The sequence below is a fragment of the Mangifera indica genome, chromosome 4 (genome assembly GCF_011075055.1).
Source record: "Mangifera indica cultivar Alphonso chromosome 4, CATAS_Mindica_2.1, whole genome shotgun sequence".
Lineage (NCBI taxonomy): Eukaryota > Viridiplantae > Streptophyta > Magnoliopsida > Sapindales > Anacardiaceae > Mangifera > Mangifera indica.
Window position 1 is genome coordinate 14,377,351 of NC_058140.1, and position 16,880 is coordinate 14,394,230.

Here is a 16,880-nt window from a genome sequence, read left to right on the forward strand (position 1 = left end):
GGCGGCGGCGGCGGTGGTGGTGGTGGTGGTGGTGGTGTGGCTTTGATGCAATGGGGGTTTTGTTTGTTTTCCAGGACAACCCTGTTAATGGCTTCTCTTTCTTCCTTGTGGTAGGCCAGCGATATGGGCACAAGCCCAAATGCAACAACTTTGCCTTCTTATAGTACTTTAGAAGCCACTCACCTTTCAGTATTCATTATCCTGTTCCTCCATTTTTGCTTCCTTAACATCTCCCTCTGTCACCGTTTTTGACGCTTTTGATTCCTTCTATACCTCTGTACTTATAAAAAATGCCCCTTTCTTTCTAATGAGTTGGTTATAATTTATGGAAGAATTCTTGCTTGAGAAAAATTAAATGAAAAAGCAAAGAATAATAATCAGATAAAGCTGTTTCTTCCATATTCAGAACAACTCAAAATTCCTCTAAGAATATTAAACATTGTTAATCATATTATAAGTTCTGGGTTAACATAAAATTGTTCTTGCTTAAACGAACAGTCGCAAGACCTTCCTTTCGCCTCCCTCACAACCATAATTTTCAAGCCCACTTTCATACGTGGTCGTTTGGGACTCCTCTGACGGCGCTGGTGCTCGCCGTTTCACACCTCTGGACGGCAAACTAGTTGTCAACGTTAGATCATCATCTCCTGCGGGTTCACAGATCCTTTTCAACGGTACGGAAATACCCTCTCTTGCCGTAAAGGAAAGAGAAGCACAGTTAAGTACATCAGATTCTGACACGTCATCCGACTCCGTCAACACGTCCGGAAGTGGATGCAACTCGCCGCCGCAAAGAACCGTCTCCACCGCCCTCTGGCACACGTTCCAGTTCCCCTTCCATAGCAATCCCACTGCACCGCTCACCGGATTCACCGTCCGCCCCACTGCCTCGTATAGCAACGACTGAAACAATGCTACAAATACCACAACAATCAGAGTCAGAAAATTTCCTCAAGTGTGTTGATAAATGGGAAAAAAGCCCGTTATTAAAACCGCGATGGATGTTAGTAGTTTGAGGAAAGACTAACCAGGACGTTGAGTTTCAGGCACGTTGGATAAAAACGACATAAGACCGGCGCGGCCGAAGAACTTGGCAACGAAGACGGTGGCGTTGGCCTGAGCTTTAGGGCTGCCTATCCATTGTAGACACTGCCTGAGCATGCAGTTGTCACTGCAACCTTTTCTCAGAATTCTGCAGCCATTACAACTCATTTTCCAAGATTTGAAGTTTTCTGTAGCGCATAAAAAACCAACAGAAAATATAAAACAAAATTTACTAAACTTTAGGTTACTTGGGGAAGAAGGATGAGAATAATTGAAGCGACAAGGACGGAGCACGGCAAGATAGTTTATTTATAGGGGGTGAAATAGATGATTATTGGGTTGGGGATGGTTAAATTTTAACCATGGTTAGTTGGGTTGAGTTAGAGTGTCCAGGTGAATTGATGGTGGGGTTTTGGGCTCCAAAGAAATGGGTGAGTGCGGCCCCGTGTCTCCGCAAATGGTTGGGGTTTAGGGGGTTTCTTAGCCGTTGGATACCATTTTGTGGATATCATTTTTTGGCAAGTCATGTACACAGGATGCTCTTCTATTTTATGTTTAACTTTTACAGTCATCAGATTCCTGGTGGTGTTCACTTCTGTAATGTCAAATCCAAACTCTTCTTCCAAACTATATCTGCTTCATTTTTCGATCAATTAAAACATGAACACTAGTTTTGAAGTTTCTAAAGTCATCAAGACCAAAAATATAAAACAAAAAAGAATTAAAAAAAAACAACTCCTCTGTATAACTTCGGTCAATTAAGACACTAAATGCCTTTTTCTGGATGGCACGGATTTAGATTCTTCCGGGATAGCAGAACCAAGACTGTCCGATGAATCTGAGCCACTGATGTCTCCTTGTACGCCTTTGCTAGACCAGAGCTTGGCAAAGATCTTCTTGGACTTGAGCATACCTTTCATTTTACTAATGGCAGCCTTGTCGACACCAGCAGTTTTAATATCACCACCATTTCCCTCACTCCCTCCCATTCCATTGCTTATCCTCAGGGTAGTAAGCTCACCCTTTAGGTCCTTCAGCTCCTCAGCTGTGGCCACAGCATCCCAGTCTTCCTCTGGATTGGTTGTTGCGGACCTTGAGCTCCCGTGAGATCCATTTTTTAAATCCTTAAGACCTCTTGATAGGTCAGGAGTGCTGCCACCTGATGAGGCAGCAGCCCTGATTTGCTCAAAATAGAGTACCTGGACAACAACACGCAGTGGAAGTCTATCATTTTGCACAGCATGCTTGCATGCATCTGCTGATAGCTTCCGACAGTCCATGAGTTTACATATCTTCTTCCTTTCACTTTTGCTGATTGCTGGATGCTCCTGCACCAAACCATGGCTCAAAATGCAATCACCAACAACGCAGCAGCATGAATTTTGTTTACAAAACTAAAATACTTAACAATTGTAACCAAGTTAGATAGCCATTAAAATTTATTGTGCAAAGTTTTACTACAAAATGCAAGAACAAAGAGCATGCTGTACAATTGATATCGTGGTGTTGTAATAGAATGTGATATTAAAAGTAAAAAACTAACTGAATCTCCAATGAGAGGAAAAGATGCGAATAATTCTTACCTTGAGGTACATGTCAATTGCCCGGTAAAGCCCATCATGAGATGGCCTAGAGATACTCGACACCAGCTTGGCTAGATCAACAAACTTTGACAATGGCAGCTTGGGATCCTTTGCAATTTCAGCCAGGTATCCATCAATCAGTTTTGCTACCATCAGCTTGGAAGCATCAGATAAAATCCCTGGGCTTCTTATCTCTTGAATCTCTTGAACTTCTTCCAGTGACTCAATCACAGCATTTTGATCTTGCACCATAAACTCTGCAAGAATTTTCTGTACTGTGTCAACATCATATGTGGTACTTTCACCTTCAGGTGCCCTTAACAAAATATCATTGACTGATGCGTCCTCTAGTTGATGCCCTATTTGTCTTACAAGCTGCTCCTTGACATTATCTCCTGAGTCTAAAAGAATGACTGCTTTCAACAACTTGAGCAAGAAACTACAAGAAACACAGCCTTTCTCTACAGGCAGCAGCCAGATAATTGTATCAACAACTGTTTGATACTTTGACACATCAACACACTGGATCATATCCTTGCTGAAACCTGAAAGCCTTCTGTAAGTATAAGCTTTCAAGGCTTCTCCAATCACTTCACTAGGAAGTATTGATTTGGATTTAATTTTCATTATAACAAGCTTATATAGATCAATTCCAAGCTCACATAAATCCTCAACCCACCAGTCCCTCGGTACAGCTCGGTTTCTGACTCCATTCCAGCTTGGATCATTCCCATTTTCCTCTGGAAGCTTCTTACTGTTATAGGTATATGACCAGTCAACTTTAGAAACATCAGTACAGGCCTTGGTTGCTATAGCTTCCACGCAATAGCTGACTATCTCAAGATCCCTAGACAATGGTAACAGAGACTTGGTTGATTGTAGAACAATGATTGAATCTTTCCAGCTGCGAAAAATGCTGGATCTAAGGAAGACATCAATTTTGTGAATGAGATTTCCTTTCTCAGTAGTTTCATGCATTCCTAGGTACTCAGCCGCACAACGAGCCCCTACAACATTGCAAGCATTGAGGGTTGCAGTGATTCCATAACAAAATTTGGCACAAATTTCAAAGGAAGCAGGACCACCAGGAATGTCAGAAATGTTAACTTCGTTAGTGTTGTCTTCATTAGAGGTTGCTACCAGCTTCTGCAGGGAGGCACATTTTGACAGAAGAGGAAACTGCATAAAACATTTTTTCAGTTTTATTTGATTCAGAGGATGAATACACGTTGGTACTGAGCATATGAGCAAGTAATTATACATATAAACAAATATCCATAAGCAGAATTTCCAAAGCTTTAAAAATTCTGCTACACGTCAGTTTTCTTAAACTCAGCTCCAGTCAGTATGTTGAAACTAGGAACCGCAGCTAATGGCTTTTATGAGCACATTTTTTATTACCTACTGATGATCAGTCAAGCAGAACAAGTTTAAAATGCCTTGGTAGTGCCAAACATTGCTTCATGCAATACCACAAAGCAAGGGCACTGTATTTTAGACTTGGAAATGCTGACAATAATTTTCTCACATATACTAATGTCTATTTTCAGAATAAAGCAAATCATACCTTGTGTAAATGAAACTTTACATCCCCAATAATAACAACAATGTCAGTTGCCAGCTCACTTGTTGCATACCTGAGAAAAAATATGTTTTTCCTTCAGAATGCTGCTAAAATCTCTCCATAATTTCAATATAAAAAGAATAAAAATGAACACGCACAATTAAACTTAGTGTGAGGATGAAGAATATCTAAGTTGTCATTTAAACTACTTTCACTTTCTTTCAGAGCTTCTCAGCTACACAAGATGACTAATGCTAATAAAGATACTTCTGAAAGTGTGTTACTTAATACCAAAGAAAAACACAGTGAAATACAATTTTTTACATTCATTTCCTATGATTATACTATATGGTGAAGCTATCTCAGAAAATCTTTCACTTGAACTTTTACACATCCCTCTATCCAAAGTTTATAGTAAGAAAGGAAGTTTAGCATCCCTAAAGTCTCCATACATTTCAAACAATTTTATCATTTCTCAATTTCACATATGATATTTTCTTATTAGCAATTACCATACATATTCCATTTATAACATAAGAGATATTTCCAGAAGTACGCAGCTGAAAAAATCATGCACATAGGAAGGCTTATACTTTGTCAACTTTAACAGAGTTACTCGCAATGTCGGGGAGCAAGCACATTGTAGCGCTAAATTACATGTACTTACAAGTGGACCAAACAAAACAACAACAACCATGAATACAATCATAGTAACAGAAACAGCTTGTGACAATTTAAATAACACCCAGAGGGATTTGAAGACAAGGCCACTTGGTCAACCGAATACCAGAAGTAACTACTTGACCCAAAAACTTAAACTAAAAGGTACAGGTCCAACAATCAAATAATGGATATAACATAATTTTGCTAATGACACAGCCATGTACTTTAAACTTATGGAGGATATCCTGTTAGATGCCTGCTTCTGACCAAGCAACATAGATATTTGCTTCTATATGACATTCCAAAATAAACCTGATAGTAAAATAGTGTAATAAAACCACTAACAAGACTGGAATCAGATTCAATTTAGTCACTTTTCAATTTAAAATGGAATTTAGTGTAGAGTCAATTGGTTCACATAATACAAGTAAAAGACTATGACTAATGCAGTTTACATGCACATTTCCAGATATGCATTTTAATGGTTTATCTACATTAACAATAGCAGCATAATTAGTTATCATCTAAAGCATGTTACAATCACATTAACTAGATAGCATTCCCAGAGAAGGAAACTAATATATTCTCTGTACTACTATAATTGGTGTTGTCAATATACTGTGCATAGAACACACAGGTTTTGCCACACTTTATAACACTTTTGTCATGCTTCATAACAGCTGTACTTTTTTACCCAGTTCTACAATCTATGTAAAGGCTTAAAATTCTGAACAATATGACAACCAAAATTAAAAGCAGTTCTAAACCAAGCAACTTCCTTCAGCAATAAGTGCCTGTCTCCTAAGTGTCAACTATCCAAAATTTCACACATCTAGGTTACAGATTAATATTTAATTAGTTGCTGCCCAAAAGCAATATTAGAATTCCTATACCAACAGTGAGGAAAAGCAAGCAATTTCTAGTTTATGAAGATTATTGAACAGGAAATGATGACAGACTCTACTGGCACAAAAATTCCTGCCTTGAGAATCAAGGAAACAGAACACAACCTTTTGAATCTCAAAGTTCCGAGAAATGGTCCCACTGCTGAAGGAAAAAGTTCAGAATGCAAGTCCAAATCCGGACCATATAAATGAGCAGGACAATATAGAGGAGAGATTGAAACTAAAATCATGTAATGACAAAGCCTAAACTCTGCCAACGTTTTCTTCAAAATGACCAAAGCAGATGTTATCAGGGATTAATTACATATTTATGATATTCCATAAAAGAAGAAACATTTTATAGACCCCAAAAGAAAAAACTTGTTAAGCATCACCAAAATGGGAAAGCTTCTAAAAAATGGCTAAAAAATGGCAGCCATCAATTCTAATGAACAGAAAACCAATTGAAACACATACAAGGTTCTTAGTAAAAATTGAGCCAGATATAAAAAACACAGAATGAAATAAGATTTAATGAGATCTTACCTAATGTCATTACCATCTATTTGAAAGGAATCTGCCTTTGATCCAAGTTTCATAAACTTCATCTTGGCAAGCAACGGATCTACTACTCCACTGATACCTCAAAGCCACCTTCCTCACTGCTCAGCTGACCACTTTTAAATCAAACTTATCAGACTCACTACACCACATGCCCAGTAGTAAAACACACATTACCGAAATGGAGGAAAATTTTTCAGGAATGGAATGTGAACTCCCCAGTTGTGGGGACCAAATTTGAGATGACACACTCGTTGGGTTAAAAGATAGTAAAGGATCTAAATGAAAGATTAATGATATATGCCCGAAGGGTATGACCGAATCTTGACTGCAATTGAGGCCAGGAATCCTAATATGATTGAAGGATAGAAAATTGAAGGCAAGACAGACGGTTTGAGCAATTTTTTAACAAAAGGTTCTCTGAAATGACAAGAGAGCCAAAGAAGAGGCTGTTTCCTTGGTCGGCGGCAAAGCCCACGGAGCCTGGGTGCACCCAGTTAGCTCAGGGAACATAGCCAGCAGACTCTTGACACTAAATAATAATCACTACCTGCATTAAATTATTCAAAAACCAGACACCTCACAAGCACAACTCTGACTCCACCTCACTAAGTATTTCTTTATCTTCCGATCTCTGATTACTGTGTTTCTTTGTTTTCCCTTAAAATAAATAATGAAAGCACATAAAAATTCATGCCACCAAGACTAATTGAGTTTCTTTAAAGCTTCAAGTTCTAAATCATTTATAAATAGTGTATTTTTCAACCATCGGTTGAGGTTTGAAGAACCTGCAACATTTAGAAAACCACCAAAACAGTAGACAACAAGCATCTATCTTCTTTATACGGAATAGATAAGAAAGATCGCAAAAATTAATTTATATTTTAGAAGAGTAACGAATAATCAAACATCAACTACCGCCCAAAAAAATTGCTTAAAGTTCAACTAGAACCCAGGAAATATACCAGAATATATCAAATAAATCTACTCAAAATCAAATCATAAACCGAAAGATCACATTGTACAATTGTACGTGTAAAACCCTAAAACCCCGACTATCAAATTGGTTAAATTAAACAAACAAGTCAAATCCCAAAACCCACTCTACGTGGATACCCCAACAAAACCCAAGACCAATTCTATCAGATTCACAAACCCATCGACAATATTTCCTAACTTGTAGCATTGAAGTAGAAATAAAAACCAACCCACTTGAAGATTCAGTAACTTCAACACCATACAGATGCTAAAAACTTTCAAACCCGACACAATAAACCAAAAAAAATGATCTCTCTAAAATGGAAAAGCTAACTAATTTGGTTTAACTCCCCAAAATCAAGCCTACTTACACTGCAATTGTAGTATCATTGCAACACATTTATAAATGGGCCACGCATGAGCACTAACTCACTGAGTCTAAGGAACCAAACCCACAAAAAAATACAAATTTACACAAAACCCATCAAACTAAAAAGCTTAAAAAGAAAACTTCAAATGTGCTTTAGCTGCTTTTTTCAGTTTCAGATTCTCTATAATTACGCACGCTAAAGAACCAGAACGCCCCACGTCAAAAGCCAAATAGTTAAGGAATGTGTTTTCCGTTCAGTGTGTGAGACGTAAAAAGCAACGGCACTAATTCTAGAAAATCTAACGCGAAAATGATATACTTTGTTTGTCTAAAGAGCAGTGGCGTGAAAAAGCCTAATTGGATTCATTCAATTTTGGGGAGTTACAGAGAGTGTCTACCTTGCTCAATTATGCACGCCAAAGACTCTGACGCACGGCTTTCTTTTTGCCGCTCTATGGTTTCTTCATTAAATGAGCCTCACTCTCACACTCTTTACTTGCATCTTAATGAACCCAAAGCCTCACTCTGTATATATAGATCAATAACTCAACTCTGTCGTCTAGAAGCTGCATGTAACGTAAAAAACCAAGTTCACTTTTGTTCAAAAACCAAAACCTTTTCATTTAACATTATTTTCTGTTTATTTGAATAATGCGCATGAAGTTTAAGATTATCGTTTGCATTGTCTTAAATAACCAACCCTAGCATCCTGTCCTGTTAGCGTTAGATGCAGCTTTTAGCAACATGGGTTGGCTCCCTTCTTGTTTCACCATAACTGTGCAGCTTTTAGCTGCCTATTGCTAGCTTTGGCAACTGCATAATATGTTCACAAACGAATTGTTTACCTTGTTTAAACTCAATCATAGTTTATGATTTCTTATTCTTTGATTATATTTAAAAGTGAGAGATTCTTAATGAGCTGAGTCTTGCATCAGCTACTGAACTGGAGGATCACCCTAAACAGTTCTGTGTATTTGCATGTGCTATAAGAGAGAGAAAGAGAGAGATCGGCCACATAAAATCATAATGATAAGAATCTTTAGCCACAGAAATCATCAAGAAAAACAGAATATAATTGATCATATTATATGAAAAATTGGCAAGAACATTTCATATTCCAACAATAGCACATCCCTACAAAAGTGCTAGATTTCTTCTTCTTCGCAATTATTGATCATATATATAAACAGCTCAATCGACCACATTTCAAGGTCATTTTTAATTGTCTCTTCTCTCTAAAGATTGAGCCCATCTAAACCTTAATTTTTTTCATTTCAGTTTGTTGCTTGAAATGTAGATCAAGTAGGCAGAACAAATAATCAAAAATCTGAAATAACGCATTAAACAGTTGATTATGAAAAATATTTTTATTTTAATTGAACCCCGTGACAGAAACATAAACTTTTGACAAAGTAAATTTGATGAATGAAATGTGTAAGATGGTGTGAACGATCAAGTGTGTAAACCCTACAAAATGACTCATGAAGGATTGAATAAACAAATAAAGAAAATGGAAATGAAGGTAGAAGCCTGAGTCATTGCTGACTCAATCAGCTCAATGTAAACATGGTAGATATTCCAATTTTCCATCTTTACAATAAAAAAAGGAAAAGATACCGTAAGAAAGACTTGATTGCTTTTGAACTTAATCTTCAAGGGATTCTTTTTATATGAATAATAATAATTGAATATTAGGCAGAATTAGCCGAAAGTCATAGATGGTGATTAGAGTTTTAGTTTATCGACGAACATACGCATATTAGTCAACCGCTCATCTTCAGGCCCTCTATCTTCAATGCTCCCACCTCCCTAATTACTTTCATCATAAGGCCAAACTAGCATTTCCGAAATGACAGATTCTCTTTGTTAATTTTGTAAAAGCCATTTTTTCATTCCCAATTAAATTTTTTAACCAAAATTTTTAATATTTTATTTTTAAAATTGTATTAAATAATTTTTACTCAAACTTATATTAAATTTAATTAAAAATAATAAAAAATTTTATTAATATAAATATAGATAATAATGTATAATAGTATATTTAATCATAAATTATAATTTTTTTTAAATACTAAGTTTTGAAATTTTTAAAAAATTTGAAGTGTTTTTGATATTATCATATTTTTTAATAATTTTAAAAATAACAATTACATAAAAGAAATTGAATAAAATACAATAAATTAGGAATATAAATATTATATAAACTATTGAGATTATAATATTTTTCCAAAATACAAAAAAATGAATATAATAATTTTCGAAACAAGATAGAGAAATTATTCATTTACCTTAGTAAGTTTTTAAAAAATGCCTTTACATCTCATGATATTATTCACATTTCAATTCAAACAAAAATGATATAAATACTCTTTGAACAATGCTATGTGTACTTATTTTTGGTGTATAATTCATGTACACAATGATGTGTCATCATATAATTAGGTGATTTTAAAACGTGTGTCATCATATGATAAAGAAATATCCAATCACATGATAACACCTCATCTGTGTATACAAATTGTGTATCAAAAATATATACATATAGTTTTATTGATACTCTTTTATTGGTTGAAAAATTAATTTTTTAAAATTTAAAGAATAAGAATTTATTATTTCATCCTATGTTTGGTGGGAAATAGTCATTTGAGCTCCTCAATAAAATATATATAAATACGACTCAACCTAATTTTCCATATACAAGAAACTTTTGGGTATTTATAATAGTTCATAATTTAACATAATGAATTGAGTTAAATCAACTATTATAATCTAATCAAAACATAACACTAAACAAAATTAATGAATTTGCTTTGTTCGGGTCACTAGCCCCCACACATTAAAAAATAATATTATACGTATTTATTTTAAGTATATAAATAAATATACATTTATATATATCATCATTTGATTGAGTGTTATTTTATCTTTAATTTAAAATCACTTAATTATATAATAATATATATTAAATATATATCTATTTACGTATTCAAAATTGTATGCATAGTTTTATTACACATTAAAATAACACTTTCCCAGAATATGTTGCCACAAGAAGTAGCCGGTAATATTGAGTCATATAAATTCTATTGATTTTATGCTAATTAAAATTTTGGGTTCTTTACTATTTACATTTGACATTTGACTATAAATGATTGACCAAAGTTAGGTGATGAGTATATATAAGTTTTATTTGGAAGATGCGACGTGTCTGATTTTGCACTTCACACATAAATGAACAAATGAAAATTAGGTCATCAGTCATCACTTTGGTTATATTAATTAATCTTCCCAACACATTATGGAATATGAATATCCCCTAAGAATCAACAGTCAAAACCTACCAAATTAATTAAGTGACAGAGGGAATCCAGAAACTGCCTATTTATCTATAAAAAAGATCTTCTTTATTTAATTTCGGGTACCTTTTTTTATTAAATTATTGCCTCTAATTAATTAGTAATTACGTAGTAATTAATGTTGCGGGCGGCAGGAGCCAAGAAGGATCCGCTAATAATGATAATATCCATCATCCCTCATGAGGTCACATGATTTAATCACTGTCAGATCAGAATCCGACGGCCATGCCTCCATTTAACTCATTTTTAATCCATCAAGATTAACTTTAATGTAGAGGTTAACATAACATAACATGCATTATCCATGTTAATTACATTTTGCGTGCATGAAAAAGGCTACACTACACTCTAGTGCTTTCGAGGTCGACTTTTTTGAGTGAATTCTGTTCTTTCATCATCTCATTGACGTTCACATGCATGGCAATCTCTCCACCATTACTTTTCATTATAATCTCTATTATCGTTGTTGTGTTTTATGTCATTCTCTTCAAAGTGATTAATTATTTATGGATACCCTTTATCGACAACAATCAAACACAGCCTAACTTTTTTTATAATATGGTTCAATTCTCAACACTTTTGTCCCTCCCTTTTAACGACACCAATTCAATCATGCCTTGCCTTAGAATAATTTTAATAATATACCAATTTAATTAAGATTTTCTAAATTATCACGTCACTGATATATTCACAATGTTTAGTCTTTTTTCACGATGTTCTAAATTCATTTAATTAGTCTTTTTAATATACGGGGATGGTTGAGATTCACCATGTCACCATGATATCATGATATTGTGATAAACATTATCAGTGAAAAGGAATGAAAGAACATGAACAAATAATAAAAGGTGACATGCTGCATTCATTAATTCAGTATTATATTAAAGAAATGTTATTTGATCCTCCAAATTAGGTTTTCGGTTTCTTTTTTTGGTAAAGAGAAGATATTCCTTTATATGAATGAAAACAACTAAAATCTTTTTAATCTATAATAGAGATAAATATATCTCATATTGTCCTTTCTCCTATATATTTTCTTATATTCTTTAATATTTAATAACCCTTTAAAAATCTTAAATTATTATAAATATATTTTATAGTTTAATTAATATTTTATTATTTTCTTTTAAGGATGAAAAATGAAAAAAGAAGAGAATTTTTCTTATAAAAATGGAGAGGAGAAGTGAGAAATTTTCCATTATATAGATTCCCCGTTATACTCATATCAAGGACGGGCTGAGAATAGGAATGGGGATGAGGGTTTTCATCCTTTATCTGACCCGTTGTCATCTCTATCTATACTCATCATAAATTATGAAAAATTTTCATAATTTAACTAACAATAAAAGTATATATACAATTTTATGTATAAATAATGATAATTATTATATAATTTTTAATTATTTAATTATATCATAATACATTGTTATTTATATAAAGAGTTATGTACAAACGCATTACCCAGACATTCATGCATGTCCCATTATAAGAAATAAAACTTTCAAATCTTTATAAAAGCAAAGTGGTTTGAGCAGCCCAATTAGGGGTTTCCTTGAATTAACGTTAATATCCAAATTAGTATATGGGCCGACAACTTATACAAATAATGCGGCTGCAAAAAAGCTTTAGTAGACTCTCTTCAAAGACATTGCGGCTCATCATGGACTTGCCCAATACCTATTCAAATAATTGGGCTGCACATTTTACTTTCTTTTCTGGCACGTGGACTACTTTTTTATGGTGCTTTAGATCAGATATCAATGGTGTTGCAGACCCTCCTCTCAGATATCTAAGCAATAGTATCCCAATGTTTAGTATCTGAATATATTAAAGTAACTTGCAAGCATGTGTTGTTTTGTAACAACTCTGCTGTCAAATATATATGGGTTGGCTGGCTGGGCAAATTTCATGTATCAGGAATTTGACTTTGGTGGTGCCATCCTGAACCAACCTTCAAAGTAGATTTGATCCAAACAGTTCCAGTGGTAAGTGGAAACACCATAATATATATATATATATATATATATATATATATATATATATATATATATATATATATATATATATATATATATATATATATTATGGTGTTTCCACTTACCACTGGAACTGTTTGGATCAAATCTACTTTGAAGGTTGGTTCAGGATGGCACCACCAAAGTCAAATTCCTGATACATGAAATTTGCCCAGCCAACCAACCAGCCGGCCAAAATGGAAAACTATCCAGTAATTCCTTCATTGTACTTGGACAAAATCAAAACTGCATGTCACAAGACTTGAACCTAACTACTCTTTTGGAGTTGAAAAGATCAAGTCACCATCAGCTCAGCTGAATCTGATCAATGCCATCTACACGACTTAGGTTTATAGTAAGTATTTTTTAATGCTTTCAATCATGTTCCTACGGTCGTGGCCGCACTTAATTTTATAATATGTTTGCCATTGACGATGGACATGGACCGCTGGTGCTGATCAAGAAACACCCCCCTAATGCAGCTTTGCACAATTATTTTCTATTATTTATGTTGGAAATATTTGAATATTACAAGAAGACTTGAATTCTATTTTATCATTTTATAAAAACAATAATAAAATTATATATACCTATTTTGAATGCAATTTGATACATGTTATTATGTGAAATTGAAAATAAAATAACATTTAAATATATGATGACATGCATAAATATGTATCTATTTATATATGGTCAAAGTGGGTATATATATAATTACTTTGTAACAATCAAAGTGAATGGCATGCTAATATGTATCAACCCTGAAGTAAAACATGGCAAAATAATAGAGGGCCTTCTCAGATACAATGAGTTGTCAAAAGTATAAAAAATATTACAACAAATAATCAAACCTAACTTTCAGTTTTAATACAAGATAAAATTAAAGTACACACATGAAGTGAGCATAAAAACTTTTTTGGGTAATTTTTACTTTGCTTTTTACACGTATATAAGCACTCAAACATACCTCCCGCACGCAAAGAACACTGTTTATCCTGTGTCTTTCAAAAAGTGCGGCATTCTTCACTTACCTACACATGATTTTTTTATCTAAAAACCTAGCTAATCAATGAAGTAGACGATTTGTGAAGTAACTAACTTGCCAAGCAAGAGAGTAAGCTGTGGATGTGTTTTATGTAAACTCCGATTAGAGCATATAATTAATTAGTTAATCCCAGAAAGGACATTCTTGTTCCATTGTTTTAATAGTTAAGCTAAGAATATTCTATGAGGCCACGTTTGGCCTTGATGACACGGCAAGTTCACATTTAGATTTGGACCAGTTATATATATATATATATATATATATATATATATATATATCTCTAGCTTAGGCTTTTCTTAGGGGTTGCGCTTGCTTTTATTTAGTTAGTTTCGTGGGAAAGTGGGACAAAATGCCCAGTAACGTACCTTGAATGCTTCGCTGTAGCTTCGCTATGTATGAACTGACTCAACATTTTCTTGTGGACAACTTTAATGGCGTGTTTGGTGGGAAAGAAAGTGAGGGAAAAGACAAGGAATTAAAGCGGTGGGTTAATGAGGAAGATGTGATTATAATTAAAAGGAGGCTTAAGTTAAGCCCAAATGGATTACATAGAATGTGGTAGGCAGGAGGATGAACTCTGCAAGCCAAGAATTGGTCCTATTTTATATGAATAAAAACGGAAGAATGAATAACAAAGCAACAAGTGTCATCAGGCACGCAAAAGATGTAAACTAGAGATGAAGGGAGGATTATGATGACCATGGAACATGTGCATTAAAGGCATGAACCACATGGGTTGGATTCGGTTTAAGCCACCTCTCTAACAGAACATGGGTTGTGAAGCTTCTGCTCGGCTGGTTCTTTATTGTAAAGCACCACCACCACCACATGATTTCTGTGCTGTTCCCCTGTTTACGCGCCAACCCACTGAATTATACTGCATTGGGCAGTCCAAGGGGTAGTTTAAATGACTGCAAAGTGGTGGATTAAAAGGCAATGGAAAAAATTTCATGTAAAACGGATATGAATTCAAATTCCTTTCAATGGCATTTTAAAGTTAAAACTCTCCAATGACTGTAGAGTTGGTCAATAAATTTAAGATTTTACCTGTTCTATGAGTAAAAGTTTAATACACAATTGAATTGATGAATATTTGATCTTTTCCTAGCAGGACAATTAAGGCCACCCATGCCATTACTGGCAAATCACTTTATTTTACTCGTAGGCTAGACAGAATAATGTACCGTGAAATTGAAAGAAAAAGTATGATTGGAAAATAAATTCATTCATATCTGAAATAGAGATGTAATCTTTTACAATCAAAATCTAGTACTAAAAGAATGAATGAATGAATCACACTAGAAAGACAGATCCTCTGTACATATAGAGTTTAACTAAATGAAACATAACCCAAACTGAACAAACAATTTTCATATATAATCTATAATTCTAAATTCAATCAATCTTTGCGAAGGACTAGTCTAACATCTTGCAATCTGTTGTTGATTCATGAAGAACTTGGGTTTCTTTGTTGGCAAAGGACTTTCCACTTCCTGAGACCAGAACTCCGGCAAGGCCGGCAAGTTCAGGTCAAACCCCCGTTGACTGCTTGACCCACCGCCTTCAGAAAACGAAACACTGGCGGTTGCATTCACGGAGGAGGCATTGATATTGTTGTTGTTGTTGTTGTTGCCGCCTTCGTAGTGGCAACGCTTGTGGCCCCCCAAGGCTTGACCCGAAGAAAAAGTCTTGTGACAGATTGAGCACTCATGACTCCTTCCACTCCCACTGCTGGAGGTGGCAGCGACCGTGTTGACTTCACCGGAAACAGCGGCAGCGGCGTGGGAGGTGGAGGAGATTGACGTCTCGGTGGAGTTCTTGCGGTGGCTGGCCTTGTGTCCACCTAAAGCTTGGTAAGAAGGAAAAGCCTTGTTGCATACAGCACACTTGTAAGAAAGTTTCAAACTCGGAGGCTCCGGGAACTGCTGATCTTCCTGTTTTTCAAGTGATGAAGAAGATGGGTTACCACCAGTGGAGGTGGTGGCTCCGCCGCGAGCAAGCATGATAAGACAAAGAGCCAAGTACTCCTCCTCACTGGAAGCTGGAGATTCGCTTCTGGGGCGCTTTGATCTTTTTCTTTTGGTCCATGAGTCTTCATGACTGAAGGGCTGAGTGGCAGCAGTAGGAGAATTCAAAGCTTGAAGAGCCATTGAAATTGAAAAGGTCTCTTTGCTTTTCTTGCAGAGAAAGATGTTGAATGAATTAATGGGTAAGAAAGAGTGAGAGTGGGGAGGTTTATATATAGGAAAAAATGAGTGAAGTCGGTCAACTAAAGAAAGAGTAGTAGTGGAGATGGGTTGGAGGTGGGGGGAAGGTGAAGACGAAGGAAGAGTGAGTGATGACTGAGCTAAACAAGACTTATTCAAGTCAAAACAATGCAACGCCTGCACTTTTTTACCCTTCACAAACAGAGACACTTGACATGCACTGCAAGACAAGGTGGAATTACTTGGCACTGGGGCTACATTAACAGTCTTCAGGGCGTGTGGGGCAAGTTTTATTTTTATTTTTTTCTTATTAATTTTAATTACTCACTAATCTAATCTAATCACTTTCTAAGAAACATGATTTGGTTCATGGTTGGTGTGTTAATTTGTATTAGCTAAACTATGTGGGCATCTCAGATCTGTAAGTAAGATTATATTGATAAATAGTGGATTGTTTGTTGCTTCCCCTATTTGAAATCTCACTCATATTAATAAGATAAATAAATTTAAAATATAATAATCAAATTTATAATTATTATATTAAATAAATCAAAATTTTGTAAAAATTTTAATTTTGTATATTTTATACGCTGAATGACTATTTCTCACC

General features: G+C 34.9%; 3 protein-coding genes and 1 long non-coding RNA gene across 6 annotated transcripts; all 4 read right to left on the minus strand.

The window, feature by feature from the left end:
• Positions 1 to 374: 374 nt before the first annotated feature.
• Positions 375 to 1,528, minus strand: LOC123214511 (LOB domain-containing protein 37-like). Its single transcript, XM_044634321.1, has 2 exons — positions 1,029 to 1,528; positions 375 to 914 (listed from the first exon to the last, which is right to left on the minus strand). Exons 1-2 carry the CDS (start codon positions 1,210 to 1,212, stop codon positions 487 to 489), a joined length of 612 nt encoding a protein of 203 aa, XP_044490256.1. The 5' UTR covers positions 1,213 to 1,528; the 3' UTR covers positions 375 to 486.
• A 133-nt stretch (positions 1,529 to 1,661) lies between these two features.
• Positions 1,662 to 8,137, minus strand: LOC123214510 (BTB/POZ domain-containing protein NPY2-like). 3 transcript variants are annotated; one of them, XM_044634319.1, is made up of 5 exons: positions 8,046 to 8,137; positions 6,285 to 6,415; positions 4,195 to 4,264; positions 2,628 to 3,806; positions 1,662 to 2,372 (listed from the first exon to the last, which is right to left on the minus strand). In XM_044634319.1, exons 2-5 carry the CDS (start codon positions 6,344 to 6,346, stop codon positions 1,803 to 1,805), a joined length of 1,881 nt encoding a protein of 626 aa, XP_044490254.1. In that variant the 5' UTR covers positions 6,347 to 6,415; positions 8,046 to 8,137; the 3' UTR covers positions 1,662 to 1,802. The 3 variants fall into 3 exon arrangements, with proteins under 3 accessions (XP_044490254.1, XP_044490253.1, XP_044490255.1); XM_044634318.1 differs by lacking the exon at positions 8,046 to 8,137 and having other exon boundaries at positions 6,285 to 7,859; XM_044634320.1 differs by lacking the exons at positions 4,195 to 4,264; positions 6,285 to 6,415; positions 8,046 to 8,137 and having other exon boundaries at positions 2,628 to 3,634; positions 3,735 to 3,806.
• Positions 8,138 to 13,777: 5,640 nt separating this feature from the next.
• Positions 13,778 to 15,018, minus strand: LOC123212757. Its single transcript, XR_006501608.1, has 2 exons — positions 14,429 to 15,018; positions 13,778 to 14,049 (listed from the first exon to the last, which is right to left on the minus strand). It is a non-coding gene; the product is annotated as an uncharacterized LOC123212757 (long non-coding RNA).
• Positions 15,019 to 15,269: 251 nt separating this feature from the next.
• Positions 15,270 to 16,385, minus strand: LOC123213069 (zinc finger protein ZAT10-like). The gene has a single exon (XM_044632409.1). The coding sequence runs from the start codon at positions 16,211 to 16,213 to the stop codon at positions 15,485 to 15,487; it is 729 nt and encodes a 242-aa protein (XP_044488344.1). The 5' UTR covers positions 16,214 to 16,385; the 3' UTR covers positions 15,270 to 15,484.
• Between the last annotated feature and the right edge of the window lie 495 nt (positions 16,386 to 16,880).